This window comes from Gallus gallus, chromosome 13 (genome assembly GCF_016699485.2).
Source record: "Gallus gallus isolate bGalGal1 chromosome 13, bGalGal1.mat.broiler.GRCg7b, whole genome shotgun sequence".
Lineage (NCBI taxonomy): Eukaryota > Metazoa > Chordata > Aves > Galliformes > Phasianidae > Gallus > Gallus gallus.
The window spans coordinates 16,956,481-16,981,060 of NC_052544.1; the positions used below are offsets into that span (position 1 = coordinate 16,956,481).

Consider the following 24,580-nt stretch of genomic DNA (forward strand, 5'->3'; position numbering starts at 1 on the left):
GTCTGGTCTGTGCAATAGGGATGGACCTCACACGCTTTCTTGCTACCACCCACTTTCTGTTTTTCTGCCATTTTCGTGCTGGGGAGAGCTGGGTGTGGGTGCATGCACTGCCTGTGTGTACCCAGCCATAGAATCACAGCTTGGAAAAGAGCTCTCGGATCCCCAAGGCAACCCCAGCCCGGCACACTGTGCCCAGTGACCATGTCCCCAGGTGCCACGTCTCCGTGCTTCGTGGACGCCTCTGGGGGCGGTGACTCCACCGCTCCATGGGCAGCTGTGCCACTGCTGTTGGTGTGAAACAGCGCACGGAGGAAGGAAGGAAGAACATTTAGACTGATTATGATTATAAGAAAAAAAAAGTAGCAGCGAAAAAAAATAGTTGGCAAGAGTGGCAGGAGCTGATGAAAGTGGTACAGGAGCCAAAGCAGCGGGCACAGGCTGAAACGTGGGAAATTCCATCTGAATGTCAGAAAAAAGCCATTTCATTCGGGGGGGGGGGGGGGGGGGGGGGGATGAGGCAGTCGCTGGATGCCAGGGGGCTGCAGAGCCTCTGTGCTGGGGGATGTGGAGCCCAGGGGGGCTCAGGTGTCCCGGCTGGGCTGGGGCTGGAGCTGGCGGGTCCTGTGTGCGGAGCTGTGCTCTGCTGCTTCCTTTGTGCTGTGGGGTAACGGGTTGTGTTCTCTTCCCTGGCTTTGAAAACACAGCTTGAAGCAGCTATTTCAAATTGTCCTCTTCCTAACTGGAGCCGAGCCCACAGAGATCAATAAGAATCCCTTTTACTGTAGTGCTTTGACATTATTAGCAAGTACAGCCGGTTGTGTGTTTATATTTTGTTCCTGAGTGGGGGGGAAATCCCAATCCAACCCGACCCAGCTGCACTCGAGCTGCCTGCAAAGGGCAGGATTGGGGCTGCAGGAGCCTCCTGTGCACGGCGCCGTGCCCCCAGCAGTGCAGAGCTGGGGTTTGTAGCGCTGGGGACGGGCGGCGGTGGGGAGATGGCTCAGCAGATTAGTCTGAAATCGTAGCGCGACCGTGCTGCATGGCTAATCTAATTACAGCGGCTAACTGGAACCACCTGTAGCTGCATGGGAAGACAAAGGCTGCGGAGGGCCCTGCTCCCCTCGCAGCGCCTCTGGCGGGGCTCTGCTGGCGCTGGGCTCCTCCAGGCTCACACGCATCTGAAGCATTAATGAAATCTGCATGTTTTGACCGTAATGGCTCAGTTTCCCCTGGTCTCTTCGTTTTTGCGTTAGGCTCCCGGAGATGCGATTAGCTTTAACGTAGTTTGTTAGAGATGTCGTTTTCTAAACAAGATAGATCTGGGGGGGACACTCCGGCAGTTCGGTGCTGGCCGAGGTGTTGTGCGGGCACTGAAGGCAGCTGACGTGCTGTGGAAATGCGGCAAGCAATGAGCTTGTGAGCTGCAGATCTCGAATGGAATGTGGCTGCAGAGCCAAAGGCTGAGGTCTGCGTTCGTTTGCTGCTCGGCTCCCACTAAGGTCAGCCCTGGAGCGAGCCGAACCTGAGCAGCGTGGGGCTGCTGGGCTGGGGGGGGAGCAAGGCTCCCTGTGCACGGCACCCACCCACATGCCACCATGGGAATGGGTTTGTGCTGTGCAAAGCTGGCTGTTGGGAAAGGGTGCATCACGCTCAGAAACAAGCAGATGCAGGCTGTGCAGCACAACGGGGCTTTGCAAGCACGGAGGAGTGTCCCTCTGTGCTTCCCCTGCCTCCTGCAGAAACCATTTGTGTGTTTGGGTCATGCAGAGGAAGAGGAAGCACTTAAGCAAGGTCAGCGGATGTGCAAGCCCCTCCAGCAATTGCAGGCGTTGTCTGCTAAGATCTTGCATCTGTGTTCAAATGGCCAGAGCCCATTTTTCTGCTGTTGCTATACAGCCATCCCCTGGCTCCCTGCTAGTGTGATGATGGCCAGCCCCCCGACACTGGGGTGGAATGCTGTGCCAGGTGGGCACAGAGCTGCCTTGTGCTGGGAATGCATCTCCTGCCTGCTGGGGTGTTCTCTGCCCAGTGCTCAGGGTCAGGGAGATCCCCACTGCCAGAGCCTTCCTGCACCTGGAGAGGTGGCTGCAGTGCCTGGTGTGAGCTGCCTCTCCCACTCTGTTGGCCCCTCGCTGGTTTCATTGTTAATGGGAAATTCTGCAGAATGAAAAAAATTAATAATCCTGTAGGTGTTCTCTGTGTTCCTCGTGCTTGGCTTCCCGTAACATGTAAGAGAGCAAAGGGTTTTGTTCTACTTCTGCAGATGAACTCTTCACCTCCTAAATCTAGATTGCCAAGAGATTAGCCGTTTGCATTTGCTAGTGGCTTTCTTTCCATGTTGCTTCGCTCAGCAGGTCCCGTGCATTCTGAAGGACCTCTGCTCTAAGCTCTGAGGCGCACACATTGGAGGCTGCACCATCTCTGAGCAGGTTGGGTCTGGTGTCCCCAGAGCACACAGGAGTGCTCTCTCTGGGTCTGGTGCTGGGTGGTTTACATTGGACCAGGGCTTGTGCCAGTGGGGCCGGCAGCATGCGGCTGTGGGTGCTGGCACCTTGGCACCAGGTGTTGTCACCTCCGGGAGGGATTCTGTGGGGTAGGCATTGGGGGTGGCATGTAGTTATCTGGTTTCTTTGTAATTGGTTATCGTGGTGAAACTGAAACTGCATATAGAAACAGGTTGAATCAAGGGTGAGCAGAGGGTTTTTTGGTGGGTTTTTTTAAGCCTATCTGTTCTCTCTTGGTGCTTTGTCACAGAGGGCTGTGCTGATGTTCTTGTTGCAGTGTGAAAGCGCTGGTGATTTCTGCTCTTCTCCAAACACCAGCCCATGTACCCACGGAGGTGGCAGTGCCAGGGCATGGGGGCACGGGGACACCGGCACTGCTGCACGGGCACAGCCAAAACCGTGCTGTGGGGCTGTCCCTAATGGGAGAAGTGATTGTTGTTATTGTAATTAGAGGAAAGATGTAATTAAGCGTAATGGGCTGAAGTTCTAAATGAGCGCTGTGCTCACACACAGAATGAGGGAAGGAGCAGAAGGTTGGGGTCGGGGCGGGCGCTCCAGGAGCTGCGCTCAGTGCCGTCCCTCCTCCCCCGATGTGCGCTGCGGTGGCACTGCGTGGCCGCGATGTCCCCCATTGTCCCCACCCATTGTGCCCCTGCTCCTGCAGTGCTTTCCCCCTGAAATCTGGCATCCAGCTCAGCTTGCCCAAAGCCAGAGGTGCTGTCTGTGGAGGTTTGCTTTGCAAAGCCTGCGCTGCAGCACCACGCATGCTTTACTTGCAAGTCGCAGCGTGCATGGTATTCACACTGATGAGCCTTACCGATACCGAGGTTAGCATTTGGCCCGTGCATCTGTTCAACGTGATACGAGCACTTTTATTGCCCTGGGAGCGAACCCAAGGCTCCAGCTGTGGCCAGATCCACCCGCGAGAAGAAGGGAGCCTTGTTGCAGCAGGACGGCTCCCAGCGAGCAGCGCGGAGCGGGGAAACCTGAGAGCCGTGAGGCTGCTGGCTGCGCACTGCCGTGCTTCTCGGCGTTGCAGCCGAGGGATTGTCAACTGTTTGTAGAGCATTTCTCCTTGTCTGTGCCGGGAGGCTTTGTGCTTCCCTGGCGATCCGTCCTCCTTCTGGACCCGTTGGTTGCATCCCATCCCAACAGCTCGTAGAGCCTTCTTGGCCACGAGCGGCCCAGAGGGGCCATATCCAGGCCTTAATCAGCACAACAGGGTAAATGAGGGCTGTGTAGTTTGCAGGTGTGTCCTTTCTGTGTCTGTGCTCTCTGGTTCAGAAGCTGGAGCTGCCCCGGCTGCACCACAACCCATGGCCATGCCCTGCTCCAGCCCTGCCCTGCACACGTGCTGTGCAAGAGCTGCTGCCGAGTGCAAAAAAAAATCTCCTTAGAGTAACTTGGAGATGCATCCATGGTCATTGTTCTCAGTGCTGTCTTCAAAAAGATGCCCCAGTGCCTTCAAAATGCTGCCCCAAAGCAGGCAGAGCTCCTGGGCTGTGTGCTGGGCATCCCACTGCAGCTCTGCACAGCAGCCCCCAGTCCTGGCTGCCCTCCATGTCCTTCTCCCAGCAGCACTGCCTCTCTTTGCCCCCTCCCGGCTCCCTCCCCTGCCCCGTCCCCACTGCCCCCCTGCAGTGCTGGGCTGAACACTCGCCCCGCTTCCACCTACATGCTCATCAGCCGCAGCCCAATTAAGCTCCATAATGTGCAGGGATGACTTGAATGCACCCAGGAACATTTCCCAGAACTCATTAGGTTTTATCCCATAAATACCTCCAATTGTGTGCTCAAGCAGCTGCCCGCTCTCTGTCCGGGGGTGTGTGTGACCCAAATTGCAGGGATGGGACTGGGGGAGGTGAGGGGGCCCTGGCTGCCCTGAGAGCCCCCCCAGAGCCAGCCCCAGTGCTGCTGGGTGCAGCAGTGCTTCTGCCACCCAACTGCCTGTGCTGGCTGTGCTCGTTGTCTGTAATTCATCTCCGTGTTCAGTATGCAGCAAACTGCCTTAGCAGCCTGAGCAGTGGTAGGGCTGCTCACCCTCTGATCGGGTTTTCGTGTTAACTGGAAGCTTTGCTGGTGGTGATAGACGTGAAATGTGGTTTGACCTATAGCAGTGTGGTGTAACAGTGTTGTTTTCCATCCTATAGGGCTTGTTAGGCTGGCTGTATTGTGTTTTGGGACGCTGGGCACTGCTGTGGGGGGCTCCTGGGGCTTCTCACACCACAGGCTTCTCTGTGGGTCAGTGGGGAGTGAAATGGGTCCCATAATTGGGTTTCCATACAGGTGAGTAGGAGGTGTAAACCAGGCTGGACAAACTGTGTTTGTTAACATCTGTAAAATAAAGGAGTGCTGGGACAGCGTTTCCCACAGCTCGCCATGCCTCGATGCAGCGCGTTTGTTACCTGATGCTGATTTCAAGCCTGTGCAAAAAAGAAATATTTACCGTTCCTGTATGCTTCCCCTGCACTGAAGCCTGACTACCAATTACTCTGTATTAAATTATGTTTGGTCATGCTGGTGATTATACAGTATCCAAGCAACTCAGGCATAATCTAATTTAGCATACAACATGGATTTGCTCTGCTCCCCTTCTCCTTTGTTTTTCTGAGAGTGAATGCAAAGCTGAGTGGCTGCACGGCCTCAGGGCAGTGGTGCTGCAGGGCTGCAGCAGTGGCAATGCTTACATCAGTGCCTGCGACGCTGCACTGGGTGCTGGCAGGGCAGTGGGTGCTGGGAGGGACGGCCCATAGCCAGCCTGGAGCTCATAGCCAGCCTGGAGCCCAGCTGTGAGCAGCCACTGCTGCCCAGGGAGCTGTGCTGGGTTCCCACCTCCCATCTGTGCTGCAGGAGACTCTGCAAAGTGTGGGTGGAGAGAGCCCTGAGAAGGGACCCAGCTAAATTACTGCCAGTGCAATTGATTTCAGAGTGCAGCGAGGGCCAGGAAGGAACAGCAGGTTAAAAGGAAAATGCAGCAAATACTTGGAAACCTTCTGGAGGGCAGCTCTGGTGTGGAACGAGCGATGTCTGCAGAAAGCATCTGTGAAAAGCACTGACATTAGGGACACTTTGGGATGAGAACACCCCATCTTTAGTAACCAGGGCATTATTTGCTGGTACAAAGGCAGATGAAGAGGTATAATTTATAGTAAATCATCATGTGGATAATGGATGTGGAATGTGAAGTATGTGAAAGGTGAATCATGTTGTGTAGCATAGCTTTAGTAACCATTATAAAGGCTGCTGGTGGAAAAGTACCCGCGGTGCAGCGCAGCGCTGCTGTGCCACCCTGGTTGTTCCAGCAGGGACCGAGGACTGTATGGTTACACAGGGTTGGCCCTTTGCAGAGCCAAAGCAGCAGGGCACAGCGGAGTGGGGCCGTGTGTGCAGTGGGGCTGTTCTCGATGGGAACCCATTAACGCTGCAGTCCGTAATAATTAATGCGACCGGGTACGGCAGCCTGGCGGTAATAAGTCAATGACAGGGCAATTTATTAGAGTGATGTATTGCCTGATAACGGTAATGAGAAATGAAGGGACCTAATTTCGTAAGACTTGGATCAATTTGGTTGTTTTTTTATAAATGAACGTTGTTTTAGTAACCACAGAAGATCGTTACAATCATTGTTTTATTAGCACTAGTCACAACTATTTCAGTTTCTGTCTTCTGAAACCCAAACGGGAGCATGTGAGGGTGCGTTTGAAATACAGGTTGTGCTGCAAGGTGAAAATTCCAGTGGCATTTACAAATGTCTATTAGGGAGGTGTGGGAGGAGGAAAGGGGTTTGGGTGCATGGCCATGGGGCCATGGTGTGCAAGCAGGGGGGCTTCTCAGACACCACAAGGAAACATCCGGGGCTTCCTGACACCGGGGAGGTGATGGGTAAAAGGAACTTCTGCATCTCTGGGTTGGAACCCAAGCCCCGGGCATTCTCAGTGTGCTGGCGTGTGCTCTGTGGGGCTGGGGCACGTGGTGGGGCTGGAACATGCAGTGGACCAGAGTCCTGCCTGCACTGAGCGTGGGGCAGGAGATGGGCAGCTCCAGTCATCCCAAGGTCTGCTGCTGCTGCTGCTGCTGCTGCCCAGGAAGCCCTGTGTAGGATGAGGAGTGAGGAGCTCTTCTCTGACTCTAATGGGACTTGGATGGAGAAGGATAGAAAGCTTATTTTATTTTGAATGTACATTGTGCTGAAATGAGCTGCATCTGCACACAAATGAGCACTGCAGTCTCAGTTCTTTGATCAGCAGTAAAAGCTCATGGCAGTAACTTGCAGCGGTGTCTGAGCCCTGTGCTCCCATCTGCTGGCCCAGTGTACTTCTCCAGGGAAAACGGGAGAGGGACCACAGGGAAAAGCACTGCTCTAAAAACATAGGATGCGGTTCTGTGCCGATACTGTCTGCAGTCACTGAGCTTCCTGGTTGAAGAGGGCAGGAGAAAACCACAGCGACTTGTGGCAATAGGGCCGTGGGCTCCTGCTGCACGTCCTCCTTGTCACCTCCTTCTGACTTGCATGTCACTGCATGACGTGTCACCACGTGGCCTGTCTGAGAGCAAGGCTCGAGTGTCCGTGTGTCCCTGGCTGGGAGGTTTCCTCGCCCAGCCCCCTGCAGCCAGGCCGATGGGGCTGACCCGTGGTGAAGGCAAAAAAATGGGTGAGAAAGGATTGGATTTTGGAACATATGAGGTCACTTGTTCAGCTGGAGAGCGGCGTGTGTCAGAGGTCCAACAATTTGTTTTTAGAAGGGTTTCAAGCATTAATGATTCAAGATGTTTTCCTGGGAGTGGTTTGCAACATGAGCCTCGGTGGCCGGGGAAGTGTTGGGGTTTTATGGGATTAGCCAAATCCTGAGCTGCAATGCGTGCCATAACACAGCAGTTAAGGCTGTACTTTTCCACATGGCTGAGGCTTCAGGGGGCTCCCCAGGAGCGTCAGGAAAGCAAACAGACTTGTGAGCCTGGTGCCAGGCAAGGATGGGGGGTCCATCCCGATTGTTCCCATCACCTACTCCTGTTGGTTTTCTTTTGCAGAGTTGCAGATAACCACAAGCAGAACCTGATGACTGTTGCTAATCTGGGTGTGGTATTTGGGCCAACGCTGCTTCGACCCCAGGAGGAAACAGTCGCTGCCATTATGGACATCAAGTTTCAGAACATTGTGATTGAAATTTTAATAGAAAACCATGAGAAGGTAATGCCTTTCCTTGCTTCTATCGGTACAGTTTATTTCCTACACCAGATTTGTCACTTTGCAAGCTGCCGCCCGCTTCCCCAGGGCGCTCCTTGCTGTCCGTGGCCAGCAGCCATGAGGGGCCCGGCTCGGTTCCTGGTTTTCTGACTACATCTGTGTTTATCCAAGCACTGACTTTCTCCGCAGCGCTGATCCGCTGTGACATGGTGCGGTTGTGTCTGTCTGTTGCAGGGATGCTCCCACCTGTTGCTGGCTCTGCTGGTGCAGCACTGCAGTAGCTCTGCTGCAGCTGGGGGGCTCCTGGCCCTCCCGTAGGGTGCTCGCTGACCCCTGGGGGTCTGGTCACCTTCGGGGTGATAACAGGAGAAGGCTCTCAAATGAGTGCCTGTGGGAGGCCATGTAATTCTGCAAATGGCAACACTGAAACACTGATCATGAGCATTGCTCACAGAGTGCTTGTACGTGCATGGGGTGGTGGTGAGGCACAGCATCCTCTAGGGCCACTGGAGTGGAGTGGAGTGTTGCTGCACTTCTCATGCAGTGCTACCAGGTGCCTGTCATATGAAAGCAGCCTGGGCCAGGGAGATGGAGGATGTGGTGCTTGGGGCTGTCTGCTACTCAGGGCTCTCTCCAGAGACCGTTAGCCTGTGGGTTCCACATGTAAGCTGCAAGGCTGAGTCCCATGTGCGTATGGTGCAGGTGTCAGCTGTGGGGCTCATCTGCCTGGTGCTGCCGAGGGGCAGCGAGTGCATGTCCAACAGGGATGGATGGGGTGGTCTCCATATTGTTGGAGAAATTTCCTCCACAGACAGATTAACACCATGGTATCTATTCAGCACAGAGGAGCTATTTTCTCTGCTCTGTATGGGGTGCAGTTAAGTGATTGCTTAATCATGGGCTGCTGCAGAGGGGCATGCAGGCAGCAGCCGTGAGCCTGTAGCTGAGCCCCAGCCCTGTGCTGAGCAGCAGCCATGAGCCTTGTGGGGCCGCTGGTGGCCATCTGCCTGTCTGTGTGTCCATCCGTCCGTCTGTCCATCTGCGGTGTCCCAGCAGTGGCACCAGGAAACCATTCAAGCATTGTGTCACTGCTGTGGGTGCGCTTTGCTGCCCCTTTCCTCGCTGAGCTCCATGGCTGCCCTCCCCTCGCGGGTCCTTGCAGAAGCAGGGCCTCAGGATGGTTCTCGTTCAGTCCGAGCTGAGCGTTCTCCGTCAGATGGCACCGGGGGGAATCGGTGATGGATTTCTGCAGTGGTTGTCTGTGTGGGCTGCAGTGCTGCTCACCAGCAAAATGACACCTGGTGCCGCAGGGCTCCCAGGCGCTTCCATGGCTACCCTTCCTTAGGAGTAATTTATGGCACCGGCAGAAGGGAAAGCTGTGACTGGGCTGTGTGCTATCGTCACACATCGTCTGCGGGTGGGCGTGCGCGCTGCGTGCTGTCTGTGTGCCGGGCGGCTCTCATGCAGGGGGTACCGATGGTGCAGGATGGAGAGATGCCGTTTGCACTGTCCGCACTGCCTGCACTGCACTGCCCGTGCTGCCTGCACTGCCTGCACAAAGGCAGGGGTGCCGTGTGGCACAGCAGTGCTGCATGCAGGGTGCAGTTGGACCCATGTCCCCATTTGTCCGGGAATGATCCCGAGAAAGAGGGAGGTAGCAGGAGGCAGCAACGGGGAGGAAAATCTCCTTTAAAGTCAGTCCCGGTGCTGGTTCGTTCCCTCTTTAGGACTGTTTAGTTTCAGTGTATTCCTTAATTTGAATTGATTGGAACTCATTGAAGTTTCCCTGCAGGAGCTGCTGTAGGTGATTAGCAATATGTGAGCCCTCTGTGCTGCGCTGCTGCTGCTTTATATTGTTTTACGCTGGTGACTCACAGCCACTGTTTATGATTAAGTGCATTCTCAGGGAAAATGTAATTGATTTGAATGGTTCCTGGCAATCAGCGACTGTCTGGTATTACATTCTATTTCCCTCAGGTAAGTGGGACGCCTCTCCCTCTAAAATTGCTGTTGTCACTGTGTCACAGTGAGGCTCGGTGCTGTGCTGGGTGTGTGCCCGGAGCTGCAGCGGGGCAGATGGGAGCCATGGAGCACCGGAGCTGGGGCAGACGTGCAGTGTGTGTTTGTGAGAGCAGCACAGCAGCATAACCTGCTCCAGGATATGTGTGGATTGTGTGTTTTTAAAGGGATGAAATGGTTTTTCTGCTATGGCTCTGGATGTTGCCATGACAAGCAAACTGAGAGTGAATCCTATGCAAAAAAACCAGGGATGCGGTGTTGTACTGGAAAATTGCAGGTGTCCATCCATTTTATTGTCCAAAGCTGCTCCTTTAATAGTGCTCTGGAAAAGGCAATTTGTATGAAGTACTGGGAAATGATGAGATGAGTGTACGGTGCTGTTGGTGTTCCTTCAGACCAAGGAGGGAGCAGCTGACCTGTGAGCGGCGCAGTGCTGACGACCAGCAGGATGGGTTTCTGCAGGGCGTTACCCAGACCCCAGCACTGCCTCACTCAGTGGTCAGAACTAACACTGAGGTCAAAGCCCTCAGCACCTCATCTTTATTTTCTGCAATTAGCAAAGCTTTGTAGCGGCGATGCCCTTGGCAGCACTTTTAATTGCTCGTGGTGTAAAGCTCTGCGCCGCCTCCGGTTGGTGCTTCCAGCTGAGGCAGGAGGGCAGCTCCTTGCAGAGCATCTCATAGGTCTGGCTGCATTCCAGCGGGGGCGCGGGTTGCTCCGGGAGCCTCCAGCTGCACAGCGAGCACGGGGGCTGGATGTGTAATTTATGGAGCCTGGCTGCTCCTCTCCCACTCTGATGATTAAACTGTCTCGCTCTCTCTGTTAATTGGACTCTGGGATGGGAGAGTTATAACACAGGTTTGCACGGTGAGGAGCATGTCTCAGTTATTTGTCTTAAACTGAAAAGTGAAACAAACTGAAGAAGCATTGAGATGAAGGAGAGCAGAGCTCCCTGTGCTGCTGGGGAGGCTGGCAGGGCTTCTAGGGGTGTGATGCTGCAAGACCACCCCTAGCAGGAACTGCTTCTTATATGGCTCTGGGTCCTCTGACTCCTCCCTCTTTGGAGCTTCAAAATAAACACTGGTGCTTTTGGAAAGGCAGCCAGCTCGTGACTTTCCTCTGTTGAGAGCGGTCACATTTAGCCTGGGGGCTGTGGGCCACCCTGAGGGGGTTGGGAGGCGGCGCAGTGTCACCCTGCCTCTGTGTCCCGGCAGTCCCGCTGTGCCCTACCCTGCCCAGCTGCCGTGTTTGCATAGCTGGGTGCCCGTTGGGGTTCTTGCCCCACCAACATTGCAAGGGCACTGCAGGCCCTTCACAAGGAGTAACCTGCCACGTTGGTGGGGTTTTTCACATTTTGCACCATACTCATTTGGTGAAGAGTAGAGAAAAGGAGTGCAAACAGAATGGCAATGTGGAGCTTAGGAAATTATGCCCCAAATGTTACTTTATTGAACACCCGACCTCTGTTGGTGCTGTTGCTTGGTGTGATGGCAGGGCGCTGCGGGCAGAGAGCTGCTCTGCTCGAGTGGGTGATGCTGAAAGGACCTCTCTGTTGGCTTTAACAGATATTTAACACAGTGCCGGAGACCCCGCCGTCAAACTCACAGCTGCTGCTGTCCCGCAAGAAGAGCACGGACTCAAAGCCTCCGTCATGCAGTGAGCGGCCGCTCACCCTATTCCACACCGCGCAGCCCAACGAGAAGCGTAAGTGCCCCCCTGACCCACCCCACCCCACCCCACCCCGTGTCACTGCACACCGCCATTCCCCTGCCATGGAGCACAGCTGTGCTGGTGCTGATGAAAGATGCATCTTGTAAGGGGATAGGGCCTCTGCTCCCTGTGCTGATGGGGAGCGCAAAGCCTGCCTGGCATCCCAGGCTGCAGCAGGGCTTGGTGCAGGCTGCACTAACGTGATATAGAGTTGCTGCCCCATCCCTACGTCCCCAGCTGCTGAAGGACGCAAGGCAGAGCCCACGGGGTGTCCAGCGTCGATCCTCATTTCTCCCTGGATGCCCACAGGCACTTTTCTTTTTACAGACACAACAAGCCTGGCCAGGAGGTTCTGTATTTTTCTGTGGAGTAGATGACATGGTCATTTAAAAATGTTGGAGATCATCTTTCCATTTTGGTCTCTATTTGGTGCTCCAGATCTGTTGGTGGAGGGGTCAGCATCTCCTCCCATCTCACTCTGCACACGGCTGTCTCGCATGCTACAGAGCAGAAATGCGCAGCAGGAGTTTGCTGTTCTGCTCCTGGAACTGTGAGACTGAGCTGAATGCCTCAGCAAAGAGTCCTTTGCTTGAACTGTACACGGTATCAGCCTTCATAAAGGAGGAAATAGAATAAAGGGATGGTTTCCAATTCTGCTGTTCACCTCCCATCCTCTGTAGATGAAACACTTCCAGTCTCTTGGCTGATAGGAACTTTAATTCAGTGTTGGCTGGTAGCTGCGTCTGAGATTACACAGACAATTGACACTGATTTGTTAGGCTTACAGAGCTTATTTTTGAACTTCAGCCTCAGGCAGAAAATGTTTGGAAGCAACTAGACGTGGCATCCGAATAGGCTGCAGGGCGCTGCAGAATGGTTCTGAAAACTGTGCTGTTGGGGTCAAAGATTGAGGACTGCTTTGGATTAACCTTTTTGGGGCTTTAGGCCCCTTGGCAGGTTAATTTCTCCCTTATTTCATCTGCTGGCTGCTCTGTCTTCCGGTCAATGTTTGGAGAGTTCCCTTGATAGCCTGCTGGAGACCGAGATTCGTGGCATGTGGTTTCAGGAGCCTGGTAACGTGTGTTGATGTCATTATCTCATCCTTGGCGTTGGCTGATCTCTGGATGATAGCCTGAGCTAAATGGGGTTTGAGCCTCTCGCTGCTCTGTAAGCGCTCTGACTTTGTCCAGGCACCATGAGAACTCGGTGGCACAGTGAGTGATGTGACGAGGAGTGTTGGTTCGTTCGCTCCCCTCCCTTTGCATCCCTGTCCTTTTGGTCGTGTCATCGTTTTCCTTCGAAGCAGAGGGCTCACCCAGTGTCACACCGCCCTGTCCCGGAGGCAGTGCTGCTCCCCAGCTATTTTCGAGGCATGCAGGGGTTTCTCTCTGCTGTGTGCTCAGGATTAGCTCTCCACGTAGCTCAGGAGTTTCTCTGACACTGCTTTCTCCTTCTGTGAGTATTAATTGTTGTCCTCATGCAAACGTGTAAGTGGAAGGGATGTATAATTGGATGGGCTTGAGAATAGGGGGGTCTCTGTAACCGTGTGCTTTTTAGTAGCAATTTCCTCATATTAGCGTGCACAGGAGATACCATTTCTTTGAAAGATTCGTCATTCAGGTGGCACTGCTCGTGTTTTCCAGCAGTTGTCTCTCTTTCAGGAAACATCATCACAGAAGTGGCAGTTCTCTGCAGCAGAGCTGCTTTCCGTGCCATCAGTGATGATAATTGCCTCTCCCCATTACAATTACGATTGCTGCTTATACGGAAAAAGCATCTTAGGAGAATGAATTAATGTGATTTTAGGTAATTCAGCACAGAGTTGAGGAGGAAACCCATGCTGTGGAGGTTGCTTTGGGATGCAGAATGTTTTCACACCTCAGTGCTGAAGTTACACAAATAAGGGAGACGTCCCTTAGCAGGGCAGGATGAAGGGAAATGAGGAGAGCTGTGGGCAGTGAGCTGGGCAGGAGGGCAGGCCTTTCTCCTCACTGGTGGTATCAGCAGTGCTGCACTGTGGTTGTAGACCTGGGCAGGAGAGGCGGATAGTGGCTGATGTCACGCTTGGACTGAAGCATTTTTTTGCTGGGATGAACTTTAATCGAGTGGTCTGTCCTTTTCTCCTCCCTGTTATCCCCTCTGGGGATGTTCAGTCCTGTGGTACCTGATTTCAGCCACAGATGAATTCATTCCTGCATGTAATCTCATCCCTTTCTTTCTCAGGTTACGTGGCCCTTTGGAAGTCCTTGGGAATATAAAATATTAATATCTTGAGAAAAATGAATATTTGCTTGCTAAAAATGTTATTTGTTTAAAATATAGTTGCATCTTTAAAAAGAGAAAAGAATAACTGTTCCTTCTCATACTGTAATGCATAATACATAGAACACGTGCCTGGGAACTCAGTGCCTGTCTGTGCACTGGGAGGGTGCTGCTGGGGTGGGGGTGCTGGGCAGGAGCCTGGCCGACAGCTCCCGTTCTTTTGGTGTTTTCCAGAGGAGAGCCGGAACAGCATCATCAACTCCAGCCTGGAATCCGTCATCTCTTCAAATGCAAACAGCTTCCTCAACTCCAACAGCGCGCCCCAGTCCAACCTGAATTCAAGTGATCTCGAACTAGAAGTAATTAAACCCAACAGGCCAAATTCACTGTAAGTACGGTGGTAATTAGCGTTTTATAGGCTCCCCGTCCTTCGTCTTTAATCAGGGCTGCTTCTCGCTCTGAATCCCGGCAGTTTATTAGAGAATGCAATTTAATGCTTTAATTTTTAATGGGCGCTGAGGGCGCGTCCCGCACGGCCGGGCTGAGCGGTGGGACTGGCGGGGCGATTTGTGGGGCGGTTTGTGGGGCGGTTGGTGGGGTGGTTGGTGGGGTGGTTGGCTCAGCCGCGGCTGCTGTGCGCCTGCAGGGTGTGCTCCAGGCAGAGCCCCGCACTGCTGCTTCAACTGCCCGACCCATCTGGAGGTAACTCCAGCAAACACAAAGGGCTGCTCTTCTGACTTAAATCCTGCGACTGTTGTCAGCACCGTTGGTCTCCAGCCAAATCTGTACCATTGCTTCTGCTATTGCTTCCTTTATCTGAAAAGTTCAGGGGAAAAAATAGCGACCTTAGCAGCGACTCCCGGGGGACGGCCGGGTTATTTGTGCAGTCCCCTGGACTTGACCCAGCCTTGCACCACGGACGGCTCTGCCACGGGGAATTTCCTTCCTGCTGGGCCGGCGCATTTTCCCACAGAACCTCCTCTCCTGCACACATGACGATGTGCTCTGAGCCCTGCAGCCCTGGTCCCTCGAGCCTGGGCTGATTCCCTGTGTCCACGTAGGTCAGCGTGGGGCGACCTTCCTGCCCCATGTCCCCACGCAGCCTGCACCCCTTCTCACCCAGCCCTGCAACCAGGCCCTTAGGAGCCCGTGGTGAACACTTGGGTTCAGCTGCTTTCTCCTGGGTCCCCACGGAAACGGCTTGGTGCTGCTGCTGGTGCCCCTGGCCATGGCTGTCCTTCCCAGTGTGGGGTGCAGCGCTCGGGCGGCAGCAGCACGTGGTGAAGGTAAGTGCACACGTGCAGAGCAGGGCTCTGGCCATCACCCGTTGGCGTCACCTCCTTCCCACCACCTCTGCTGCCCCCAGCAGCCAGGCCTCATGCCAAGGCTGCATGTTCCCCGATCTCAGTGCTGCAGGTGGCCGCCGTGGGACGCCGCGATGTGGAGCTGCAGCCACAGGTAGGACAGCTCTGTGCTCGTCTGCGCTGCTGGGTTTTAAAGTTTGCTGAGATGCATTCATTTGTCTTTAGATGTCTGCTTTTAACCTCATTTGTGGTCCCGTGAAAATGTCACTGCTAGATTTCCTGCACAGTGCTGCGGTGGCTGAATGGACCCAAATTGTTTTGCTGCCTTTGCTCGCAGCTGACTCCATCCAGCCCACAGTGCTCAGCCCCGCTCTGCACTGGGTGGGCCGGGGGCAGCAGCAGGAGGTGTGCGTGGGATGGTTGGGGTCAGAGCAGCCTGAATGGTGCCAGTGTCCCGCAGTGCTGTCCTTTCTGCCCCGCTGTGCAAATAACACCTGTACAAAGCCGGCCCTGATCCTTTAAGCAGCACAGTGGCTGGGGCTCTGCAGTAATTCCCAGGTGCCCATGGGCACTGAGGTTGGTTGCTGTTATCTGTTAGAGCTCTGAGAGTTCCCATTGCTCTGCTGCAGTTACCGGAGCAGCAGTGCGGGTGTGAGGCAGCAGGCAGGGTGTGTTGGTGCCTTGCTCTCGGTGCTCCTTCAGCTCCATGCCAAACCTTCTGCCAGTCCTGTGAGACCCATTGTGGAGCTCCTCCTCAGGAGTTTATTGTTTTCTTGCATTCTTCACTGTTTTCTTTGAGTTTTTTGCTGCGGGTCAGGGCTGCCCCATCCTGGGACCCACATGGAGGAGCTGTTTATGGCCGGGGCAGCTCACTGCACTGTGGTGTCAGTGCCTGCAGCACAGCAGCTGCAGAGCCCTGGTGTGAGGAGGATGGGAAGCCCCGCTTTCCTCCTGTAGAGAAAAAAAGGATTTCTTTCTGAACAAAGAACTCCTTAAGAGAACAAGTAAGAAGGAATCCTGGATTTGGTGCTTCCCTGAAGCAGCAACAGCACAGGTTAGTAAATTAAGAACCACCCCAGACGAGAATTGATTTTGTTCTGGCTTTTTTTTTTGATGTCTAAAGTCACCACTGAAACAGAGGAGCTGATGGACACTGCATGCAGCCATCACTGACCGCAGCCTTTTACCTCATTGCTTTGCTGCTGTCTGACAGACAGGTTTGGTGCCACTGCTGCTGATGGATGGGTTTGGTGCCATTGGTTGCCCTGTCTCAGGCCCATGGCCCATGTGGGCAATGTGATGTATGGTGACCCTGGTTTATCCACTGTTTGTATGTTATTGATTACATGAGTTACAACTGATAACTGTTGATCTCAGGAGACGTGTTGGAGTAGAGTCAGTTGTGTGCAGAGGAGCACAGCGTAGCTGAGAGGGGTGTGGGGCACACATCCTGTGGGGAGCAGCTGAGGGAACGGAGGTCTCTTCTAACCAGAATGGTGCTGTGGTTCAATGGGGAAGAATTACAAATACAGGGTTTTGTTTTGCTGCAGTGAGCCCCGACGCATTCTGAGGTGGCCTTAAAATGTGACGTTCAGTAACTGTGAGCACTGTGGCAGTGGAGATGTGTGAGCTTTGTGCACCCAGCGCCCCATCCCAGCGGGGAGCAGTGCTGTGCCCTCAGCTCTGCTCTGTGCTGCGGTGCCACGGCACAGCGCCAGTGAGCGGCCGGGGGTCTGCGTGCCTCAGCCCTGGTCCTCCATCAGCAGCCGGGAGGGAAATGGTTCAGCCGTGGGACGAAGGCTCTTCCTTCCCAGCCACCAATCAGGGTTTTACTATGGGAATGCGCTCATTTATTAGGGCTGGGTTTATTTTTATGGAAGAAGCGCTCGGGGTGGGAGCTGTGCTGTGAGTCAGCAGGGCTGATCCCACCAGGAGCTGCTGCAGCAGTGGGCATGAGGGAGCGGAGTGGCTGCCTGCTGCCACCCCCTGCGTGGGCACTGCTTGCTCGGGAAATGATCTCTGGTTTTCTTTACCTCTGACGGTGCAGAAAGCTGCTCTAGAAAACATGGCAGGACAAAAGCCAGAAAAGCCAGTGTTTCTAGCACAGATAGATCCTTCAGCTGCAATGGGGGAAGTTTTCAAAGTAAATTGCGTGATCACAGTGAATTAGGAGTGTGGTTATTAAAATCCTCCCAGCGAGCACCTCGCTCTGGTGGTGTGGAGGTGCGTTCCTGTGCAGCTGTGGGTCGGTCCCTGCAGGTGACCACAGGGTCTGTTTTTCGGCTGGGCGTGCTGGGCTGACAGCCTGCACCCTGCTTGGTGCCTGCCTCCTGTTCCTTGTTCTCTCTTTATTTCTCGGCCTTGTCTGTGCCCCATGCTGCCTACAGAACCCAGCTGCCTGCAGGAACCTGGCCGTGCTCTGGGTGTGTGCAGCTGAGCAGGGCTGGGTGCTGCAGGCTGGGTCAGCGGCCTCTGCTTGCATCTATAGTGAGTTCCGTGCCTGGGTCTGCAGCTGCTGCTGTATGGCACTGCTGCTGTATGGCGCTGCTGCTGGGTGCTGCTGCTCCTGCTGCTGGGTACTGAAGTCTGTAAAATCAGGAGCGGCTGAGGCTCACAGGATACCGTGCATGGAGCAGCAAGGGTTTTTCAGTTTCTTCTCTCTTGGCAATTTCTTTCTGTGCGTGACTGTTCCGGAGGTGAGGTGGGGCCGGCTGTTTCTCTCCATGTAACCAGACAGGCGGGATTTTTGCACCGCGACTTCACAAAGTCATCAGCCTGAGCTCTTATGACTCTGAGCATGCAGCAATGCCCAGGGGGCTTCTGCCTTCCCTTTCAAAAGGAGAGCTTTGCACTGAAGCATAGGGTGGCTGTGGGGGGAGAGGAGCACCCAGAATTCGCTGCCTGCCGCTCTCCGGGCGCTGCGTGCCCAGCAAACAGCACTGTGCTATGGGAGGGGAGCGCTTCTCCCTTCCTGAAGTCCTTGGCCGTGTCTTTGCAGTGCTGTTTCCCAATGGTAGCTCTGAGCATTCATTTTATCACCTCCCACCCTTTTTAATGTTTTGCTGCCAGTGAAGAATGTTCCACTGCTTCTGATACAATAAAGTGCAGCCCAACAGTACTTCTGGGATGGTTCAAAGGCACATGGAAATTTCCAAACAGTTACCTCTTAGAGTTTTCTAACGCACTCTTAAGGATAGTTGATTTCTAAGTTACAAAACCCTGTGTGTGTTACTTAGCAGTGTTCTCAGAGACAAAAGCTCCCATTTCTGGGCCGCCTGCATGGCAGCGTGCCTGGGGACCCGGCCAGCACTCGTGGGACCTGGCAGCTATGGGAGGGTTGTGTGGAGCTCTCAGCCCTGAGCATCAGAGAGGGGCTCTGGGGACATCCAGAGAGTGTGGGTTGAAGGCAGCGGTGGGCTGTGCCTTGCTTTGTTGGACCGCGTTGTGCCATGCCGGGCCATGCTTGTTGTGCTGTACCATGTCATGCCATGCCTGCCGTTCCATGCTTTGTGGGGTGCCCTCACTGGAGCACTGCAAGCAGCACATGGCTGCACAGCTCTCTGAGTGGTGACAGGGCAATTCAATCCCAGGACTAATTTTAGAGCAGGTTGTGAGGCTGTCCTTTCGCGGGGACACCGCAGCTCCGGCCATCCCAGGCGGGCGCCGGGCAGGGAGCAGAGGCGGGCTGTCCTCACATGCCTCGTCCACACCGGGCATCCCTCCTGGCACAGTGCTGGGGTGAGCCTGGCTGCAGAGCCAAGCACGAGGCCTCCAAGGCACAGCCGGGCACTTGGAAATAAATGCTGCGTGATGGGAATCGTGAGAGCCCCGCAGGAGCCCCTTGGTGTGGGATGGAGGCCAGGAGCTGCCGAGCTCACCCCAAACTCCGGGAGGCGGTGGGAAGTGGCGGCTGTGGCTGCCGGGGAGTGAGGGTGGGGGCAGAGCCGGGGGGCCCTGCAGGGGCCCAGGGAAAGCCACAGAGCCTGACGAGCAGGAACCACCGCAGCTGAAGCGGGGTGAAGCATGGAGGTGGGGCAGGAGGATTTACCTGTGCAGAGCAGGCACGAAAATGCACATTTTTCTGTGAGGTGGGACCGGAGCGTCGGTTGTGTGGGTGGCTGTCTCCAAAAATACCAGACACACAACTCTGGGTTAGCTTTGTTTTTCTACAGTCCCAAGAAGGTACCCCAACAGGACGTGGGAAGGCATCCCCAGGCTGGGAGCTCAGCCACGTGCAGACAGAAGCAACGGGGTTAAGGCTGTGTTGTGGCCCTCATGCCTTTAGGGCTTTGTGGCTTCTGACAGACCATAGAGTGCATGGAACGGGTACTGGGCTGGGCATGAAATGCTGCCTGCCCCCCCGGGGTGGCTGGCCTCTGAGATGGCTGTCCCATTGGGGTTGCTGTCCCGTTGGGGTGGCTGAGTGATCCGGTACCCTCTTTGCCCTGGGGACTCCAGCTTGAGGGGATCATAGCTTTGGGAAACTTGGGTTTAGTCGTCATTTGTCTGTTTGCATTTTATTTTATTTACTTATTGACCAAGTATGGCTATTTCTTTCCCTCCATGGGTATGGAAAGAAATGAGGAGCAGACCTAAGGTCTAGTGGTCATGAAAAAAATAGCCCAGTTAGTGTGAGGAAGAGAGGTTATTCCCATGTGCTTTTGATTTACGGGACCAGAATAAATTCTCACTGGACATCCCAGTGCATGTTCTCCATCCCAAGCTGACACCGCCTCATAGCCACGCTCTGCACTGGGGTCCTTGGGGATCCCAAATCTGTGTCCAGCAGCAAATAATCAGGGTAGTGTCACTGAATGGCAAATGGTGATACTTGTCGGAGTAAATAGGCTCTTAAAAACACAAGCAGCTTCAGCAATTATCAGTCGTAACACACATAAGCAGAAACACATGAGCAGTGAGCAGACCTTTAAACGCTGCTGGTTCCTTGCAGAATTGAAGTCACTTTTTCCACTCTGCACAATAACTCTGTAAACATGACGCAGCCTTATTCAGCAGCTCTGCTGCCCGTTCTCGCTCAGAAGGCGGATTTCTGCAGCAAAAATGATCTGGTTTGGTGTTTTGTTGGTTTTCTTTTAACTTCTGTGGAGTCGTCAGTAGTCGGAGAGAGGTGAACTTCTCCCACACCGCGCTCCATTCGTCAGGAGCGGTGCCACTGCGTGGCTGACAGCAACGTCAGCCAGGTGTGAAGGTCGGCAGTTCTGAAGGAGAGAAGCTGAGTTCCTGGGTGCTGTGTGAAGTTGGCAGTGGGAAGAAACTTCTTTTATTTGTGAGAGGACCCCCCAGAAGGCACACAGAGAGCGCGGCGGGGGGGCACTTGCAGGCTGTGAATGCCCGGGAACTCTTTGCAGCTTTTCTTTCATTCACTGCAGAAAGCTGTGAGCCAGGACCCTGTTGTGTTCTAAGCAGCGCTTGGCGAAGCCGCAGTGGAGAGGTTGTGAGCATAGGAGCTGCTGGAGTGTGGCTGCCAGCGGTGCCCAGGGCTGCCCCAGCAGCCCTCCGTAGGGCAGTGCCCTGTAGGTCAACGTAATGCGTGTCCAGTTGGGTGTAAAGGGACCCGAGGTGCAGCAGCCAGCAGTGCTGCCCTCAGCATGGGGCCGGGGTCTCCATCCCTACAGTAAATCTTGTCCTTACACCCTGGATCTGGCTGCAAAGGCTGGAATGGCAGCTGGTCCCACATGTTGGGTTTCCAGCTAGGAAAATGTTCCTGCAGCTCCCCGATCCCGAGGGGTGTCACGGGGCTCATTGGGGTGCAGCGTCTGCGAGGTGCTTGTTAGTCACTGCCACATTTTTCATGCCTTCAAAAAGTGAATGGTGATGGTTGATAAGCAAATGGTGCTCTCAGCAGGCAGTATCTGGCTGACTTGGCAAGGGGATGTGCCAGCTGTGTCAGCTGCTGCTTCTGCTCGGGGCATGGAGGAGCAGGATGGTGCTGAGGGCCATGCCCGGCAGGGTGGGCGCAGGCATTGGGAGCCCCTGCTTTCCTTGCCCACTCCTGGCAGTACCTCTTGCAGCCTTCTGCTGAGGGTGCAGATGTCCCCACAGCCTGCAGAGCTGCTGTAGCTGTGAGCCCACCCGAGCGGGGACCCCGCGCTCTGCAGACCCCAGCACAGGTGAGGCACAGCACAGCTGTGGGTCTGTGCTCAGCAGGGGAGGATCATTTACTGCTCAAAGCAGAAACCGCACATCTTCTCCTGGATTTCACACTTGAGAACGTGCCCTGAAATTCCCAGTCTGTCGCTTGGCTTATTCCAGATGACATCATATTCCAAGTATCTTATGACTTATTTACTTTGTTGGGTGTCTGCGTTTGTTTTAGTGAAGCAGCTTTAGCTTGGGAGTCCCACGTTCTGCCTGCAGTCAGACGGCTCCGTAGGCTTTGGGGACTCGGGGGTCTGGCAGGCATCCTTACAGCTGCTCCTTCAAAGGCACGAGCAGCATGCTCAAGGGACTGCAGATAGATGTGCTGCAGGCATAGCTGCTGAAGATGGTGCATTTTGAGACTACATATGCACACACATGTAGACAACCATTTGTATTTATTGGTACGTATAAATTCCATAGGTTGTTTTTGTGTGTGTTGTGCTCAAATAATCCTGGATTTGTTTTAGAAGCATTTATGTGCTTTCAGTAAGTGTGTTAGGATGCATGAAAAAAGATGCTTGTAGGCCACAAGAGCAGCGATCTTGTTTGGGAGGAGCAGAGGGAAAGGACAGACTTCCATTGAGGAGCGATGATGGGGTGCTGGCTCTGTGCGCCGGGGGAGGGCAGCGCAGGGTGGGGGTTCAGTCTGCCTTTCTGCCCTGTGTGTTTTCCATTTGCCCAGGAGTTTGGCATAGCTGCTTCTCAAGCCTGCAGCTCTTTGACTTCTCATTTGGCTCCGGGTCTAGAAACTTTCCACAAGTTGAACTTGAAAATTAGGCCAAATATTCTCATAAAGTCTCCAGTTTTGCAGCTAGCCCCATGTGAACTAATGGCCATTCATCGACGTATTTTCTATGTGCTCATCCATTAAGAGAGAGACAATTCAGCAGTGTCCTTTTTACTAATGCGTGCAGAAACCTATCCTCCTGTCCTCAGCAGGAATAGAGTGTGTGGCTGCTTTCAGCCTGCAGCTGAGCCATTAACCTCAGCATCCTCCTGGGATGTTAGTGCCCCGGCAGGCAGTCACAGCAGGACAGTGGGACAGTAGGACAGGGGGACAGCAGGACAGTGGGACAGCAGGACAGTGGGACAGGCCATGCAGGCTCCAGCTCCCTCCTGCTCCCTGCAGCTCCCTGCAGCGCTGCCTCCCAGGAGACTTCTTAGAAGTTTCTGCTTTTGAACTGCACTGCTCTGTTTATGTGATTTGCTCTGGGAACATCTGAGGGTGCTTCTCCCAAACTGAATTAGATTAGAATGGTACGGCTCCCTCCGAGAGATCTAAAAAAGCACCTCAGACTTCAGCATCACATATGCTTAAAAGACAGCTTTCCTGAAAGCCCAGGGAAGAAAATACATCCGCTGCACTTTCATTGCTTTCTTAATTCGTATAATTAGTGTGGAGATAGCTGCATGGCTGTATTTTCTTCAAAGAAACTGCCTCAGACAAATATTGGCTAATGGAAATTTCACTTTCAAATAAAGCAGTATTTGAAAGTGCATTAAGGCCATTGTGGGGAAATGGATGCAGGAATCAAAGATGCTACAACAAAACGTTCCCCGGGGCAGCTGGAGGAGCAGTGCAGGGATGGGGCAGCACTGAGCATCTCCTGCAGCACTGCCCTCCTGCCCAGCCCTGCTCTGTTGCCTGTGAGCCCTGGGCTGAGTCTCCCAAGAGTGCTCCCAGCCAGCTCTTTTATTGAGACTGCTGAAAGCAAACTGATAGTAAATTAGCTCTCTGCCACCTATAAATGTCACTGGAAACAAAATATTTTATAGACCCAGCTGAATGCATTCTTGGTTCCTCTTTCTGCAGGCAGATTTAATTCACAGCCAAGGATGCAGCCCAGACTCTGCTTAGCAGAGCCTTTTGTGAGCGTGGGGTGCTCCTGCAGGGCACTGGGTGCTGTGGGTGCTATGGCCACTGGGGTGCTGTGGTGCTGGCTGCTGTGTCCAGGAGTGCTGCCAGGCTCCGGTTTCCCTGCAGAAAGCAGCGGTTTCCTCGGAGGGGCTGGGGGAGTGCGGGGCCACCGCTCATAAAGACCTTCTTTCTCCTCTGAAAGAAGATCTGGGTGCCTAATTAACTTCATAAATGAGCTGGAGCTGTGAGGCCACCACTTTGCCATGAAATGGAGGTAACCTGATCTCCACAGCCCTTTCTGCCTGGGTAAGGGATCCTGCCTGCGTTTAATTCGCTCTCACCTGCTTTCCGTCCAGCTGCATTCTGGCCACGCACAAAGCCGGTGTGCAGACACTGTTGACAGGGCTGTGCTAAGCTGGGAAATTATCAGCAGCATAAGAACCATGGCCAATTACTGGGCTGTGCACCGCATCGCTGCCCACCTCGCCTGCCCTGGGTCACAGAGCTGTGGGTGCTGCCCTCAGTGTCCCAGGGCTGGGGGGCACAGGAAGGGAACCCCCGGGAGGGAGTGGCACCACTTTAGCTTTGCTGCTGTCTGTGCCGCACTTGGAAAAACACAAAAGGAGGTGGCAGTGGAGAGGAAGGTGTCCTGGGAGGGTCAGCCTGTCGTGGTCCCACCAGGGGTGGCTCAGGGACCTCTGCAGCCCCAAAGGACTCCGTCCTTCTGGGCTCAACCCACAGTAAAACTTGAGAGAGCACAGGGAGTGTTATGGGTGGAAGTACAGAAATGGCCAGCCAAGAAGTGAATGCCCCAACCCTGGGCATGGGTTCATTCCTCATCTCTGGGGGAGCCCTGGGCCAGGCTGGAGGGGGCCCTGGGCAGCCTGAGCTGTGGGACACCCAGCCTGCAGCAGGGGTGTGCTGGATGGTCTTTAAGGTGTCTTGCAGCCTAAGCCCTTCTATGATTCAGTGAGTTGTGCATGCTAACATTGCCTGTGTTTGGTTGATGGGAAGGGAGAAGAGGCTGCATCTGTGCCTGGGCAGCAGTGAGGAAGCCAGGCTGTCGGTGGGCAGGCAGCAGCATGCAGAGCACCCAGCTGTGCTGCAGCTGGAGAGCAGCACTGGTTGGTTAGAGCTGTAGAGGCATAAAAGTTAATGCAAAGTTTGGGTTTTTTGAGCAAAAAAGGGAAGAACAGATAAAACCCTAACTCTCTCTTGATAAAAATGATCGTGTTGGATCATTACAGTATTGTAGTTTTGGGGTAAGGTATTCTATTCTGCCCTATATCACAGATGTTCGCATAATACTGAGGAACAGAAGTCAGGCGGCTCAAGAAAATGAGGAGTACTGCTGTGCTCATCCATTGCTCTCCATCACTTCCACAGGCCAAAATGGTCCCCGCAGCTTTTCCCAGCCTGCCTGCCTTAGTGGGCAGGTGTTGGTGCTGTGCACTGCGTGAGCAGAGTTTGCATGGCAATAAAACCCAGCGTTTCAGCTGGTGCTGCTGAACGCTGAAACAGACGCGGTTTGTTTTGTGGTAGGATTTGAATCTGCAAGTGGCCTTCTATCAGATCG

At 54.1% G+C, this 24,580-nt stretch overlaps 1 protein-coding gene across 4 annotated transcripts in view; it reads left to right on the forward strand.

Moving 5' to 3' along the window:
* Window positions 1-24,580, forward strand: part of ARHGAP26 (Rho GTPase activating protein 26) — a 100,778-nt gene that overhangs the window by 64,783 nt on the left and 11,415 nt on the right. For all 4 annotated transcript variants that reach the window (NM_205194.3, XM_015294012.4, XM_015294013.4 and 1 more), the window contains exons 18-20: window positions 7,533-7,692; window positions 11,274-11,412; window positions 13,915-14,068. In NM_205194.3, the coding sequence (NP_990525.3) occupies window positions 7,533-7,692; window positions 11,274-11,412; window positions 13,915-14,068 (453 nt within the window). The remainder of the gene's footprint in view (window positions 1-7,532; window positions 7,693-11,273; window positions 11,413-13,914; window positions 14,069-24,580) is intronic.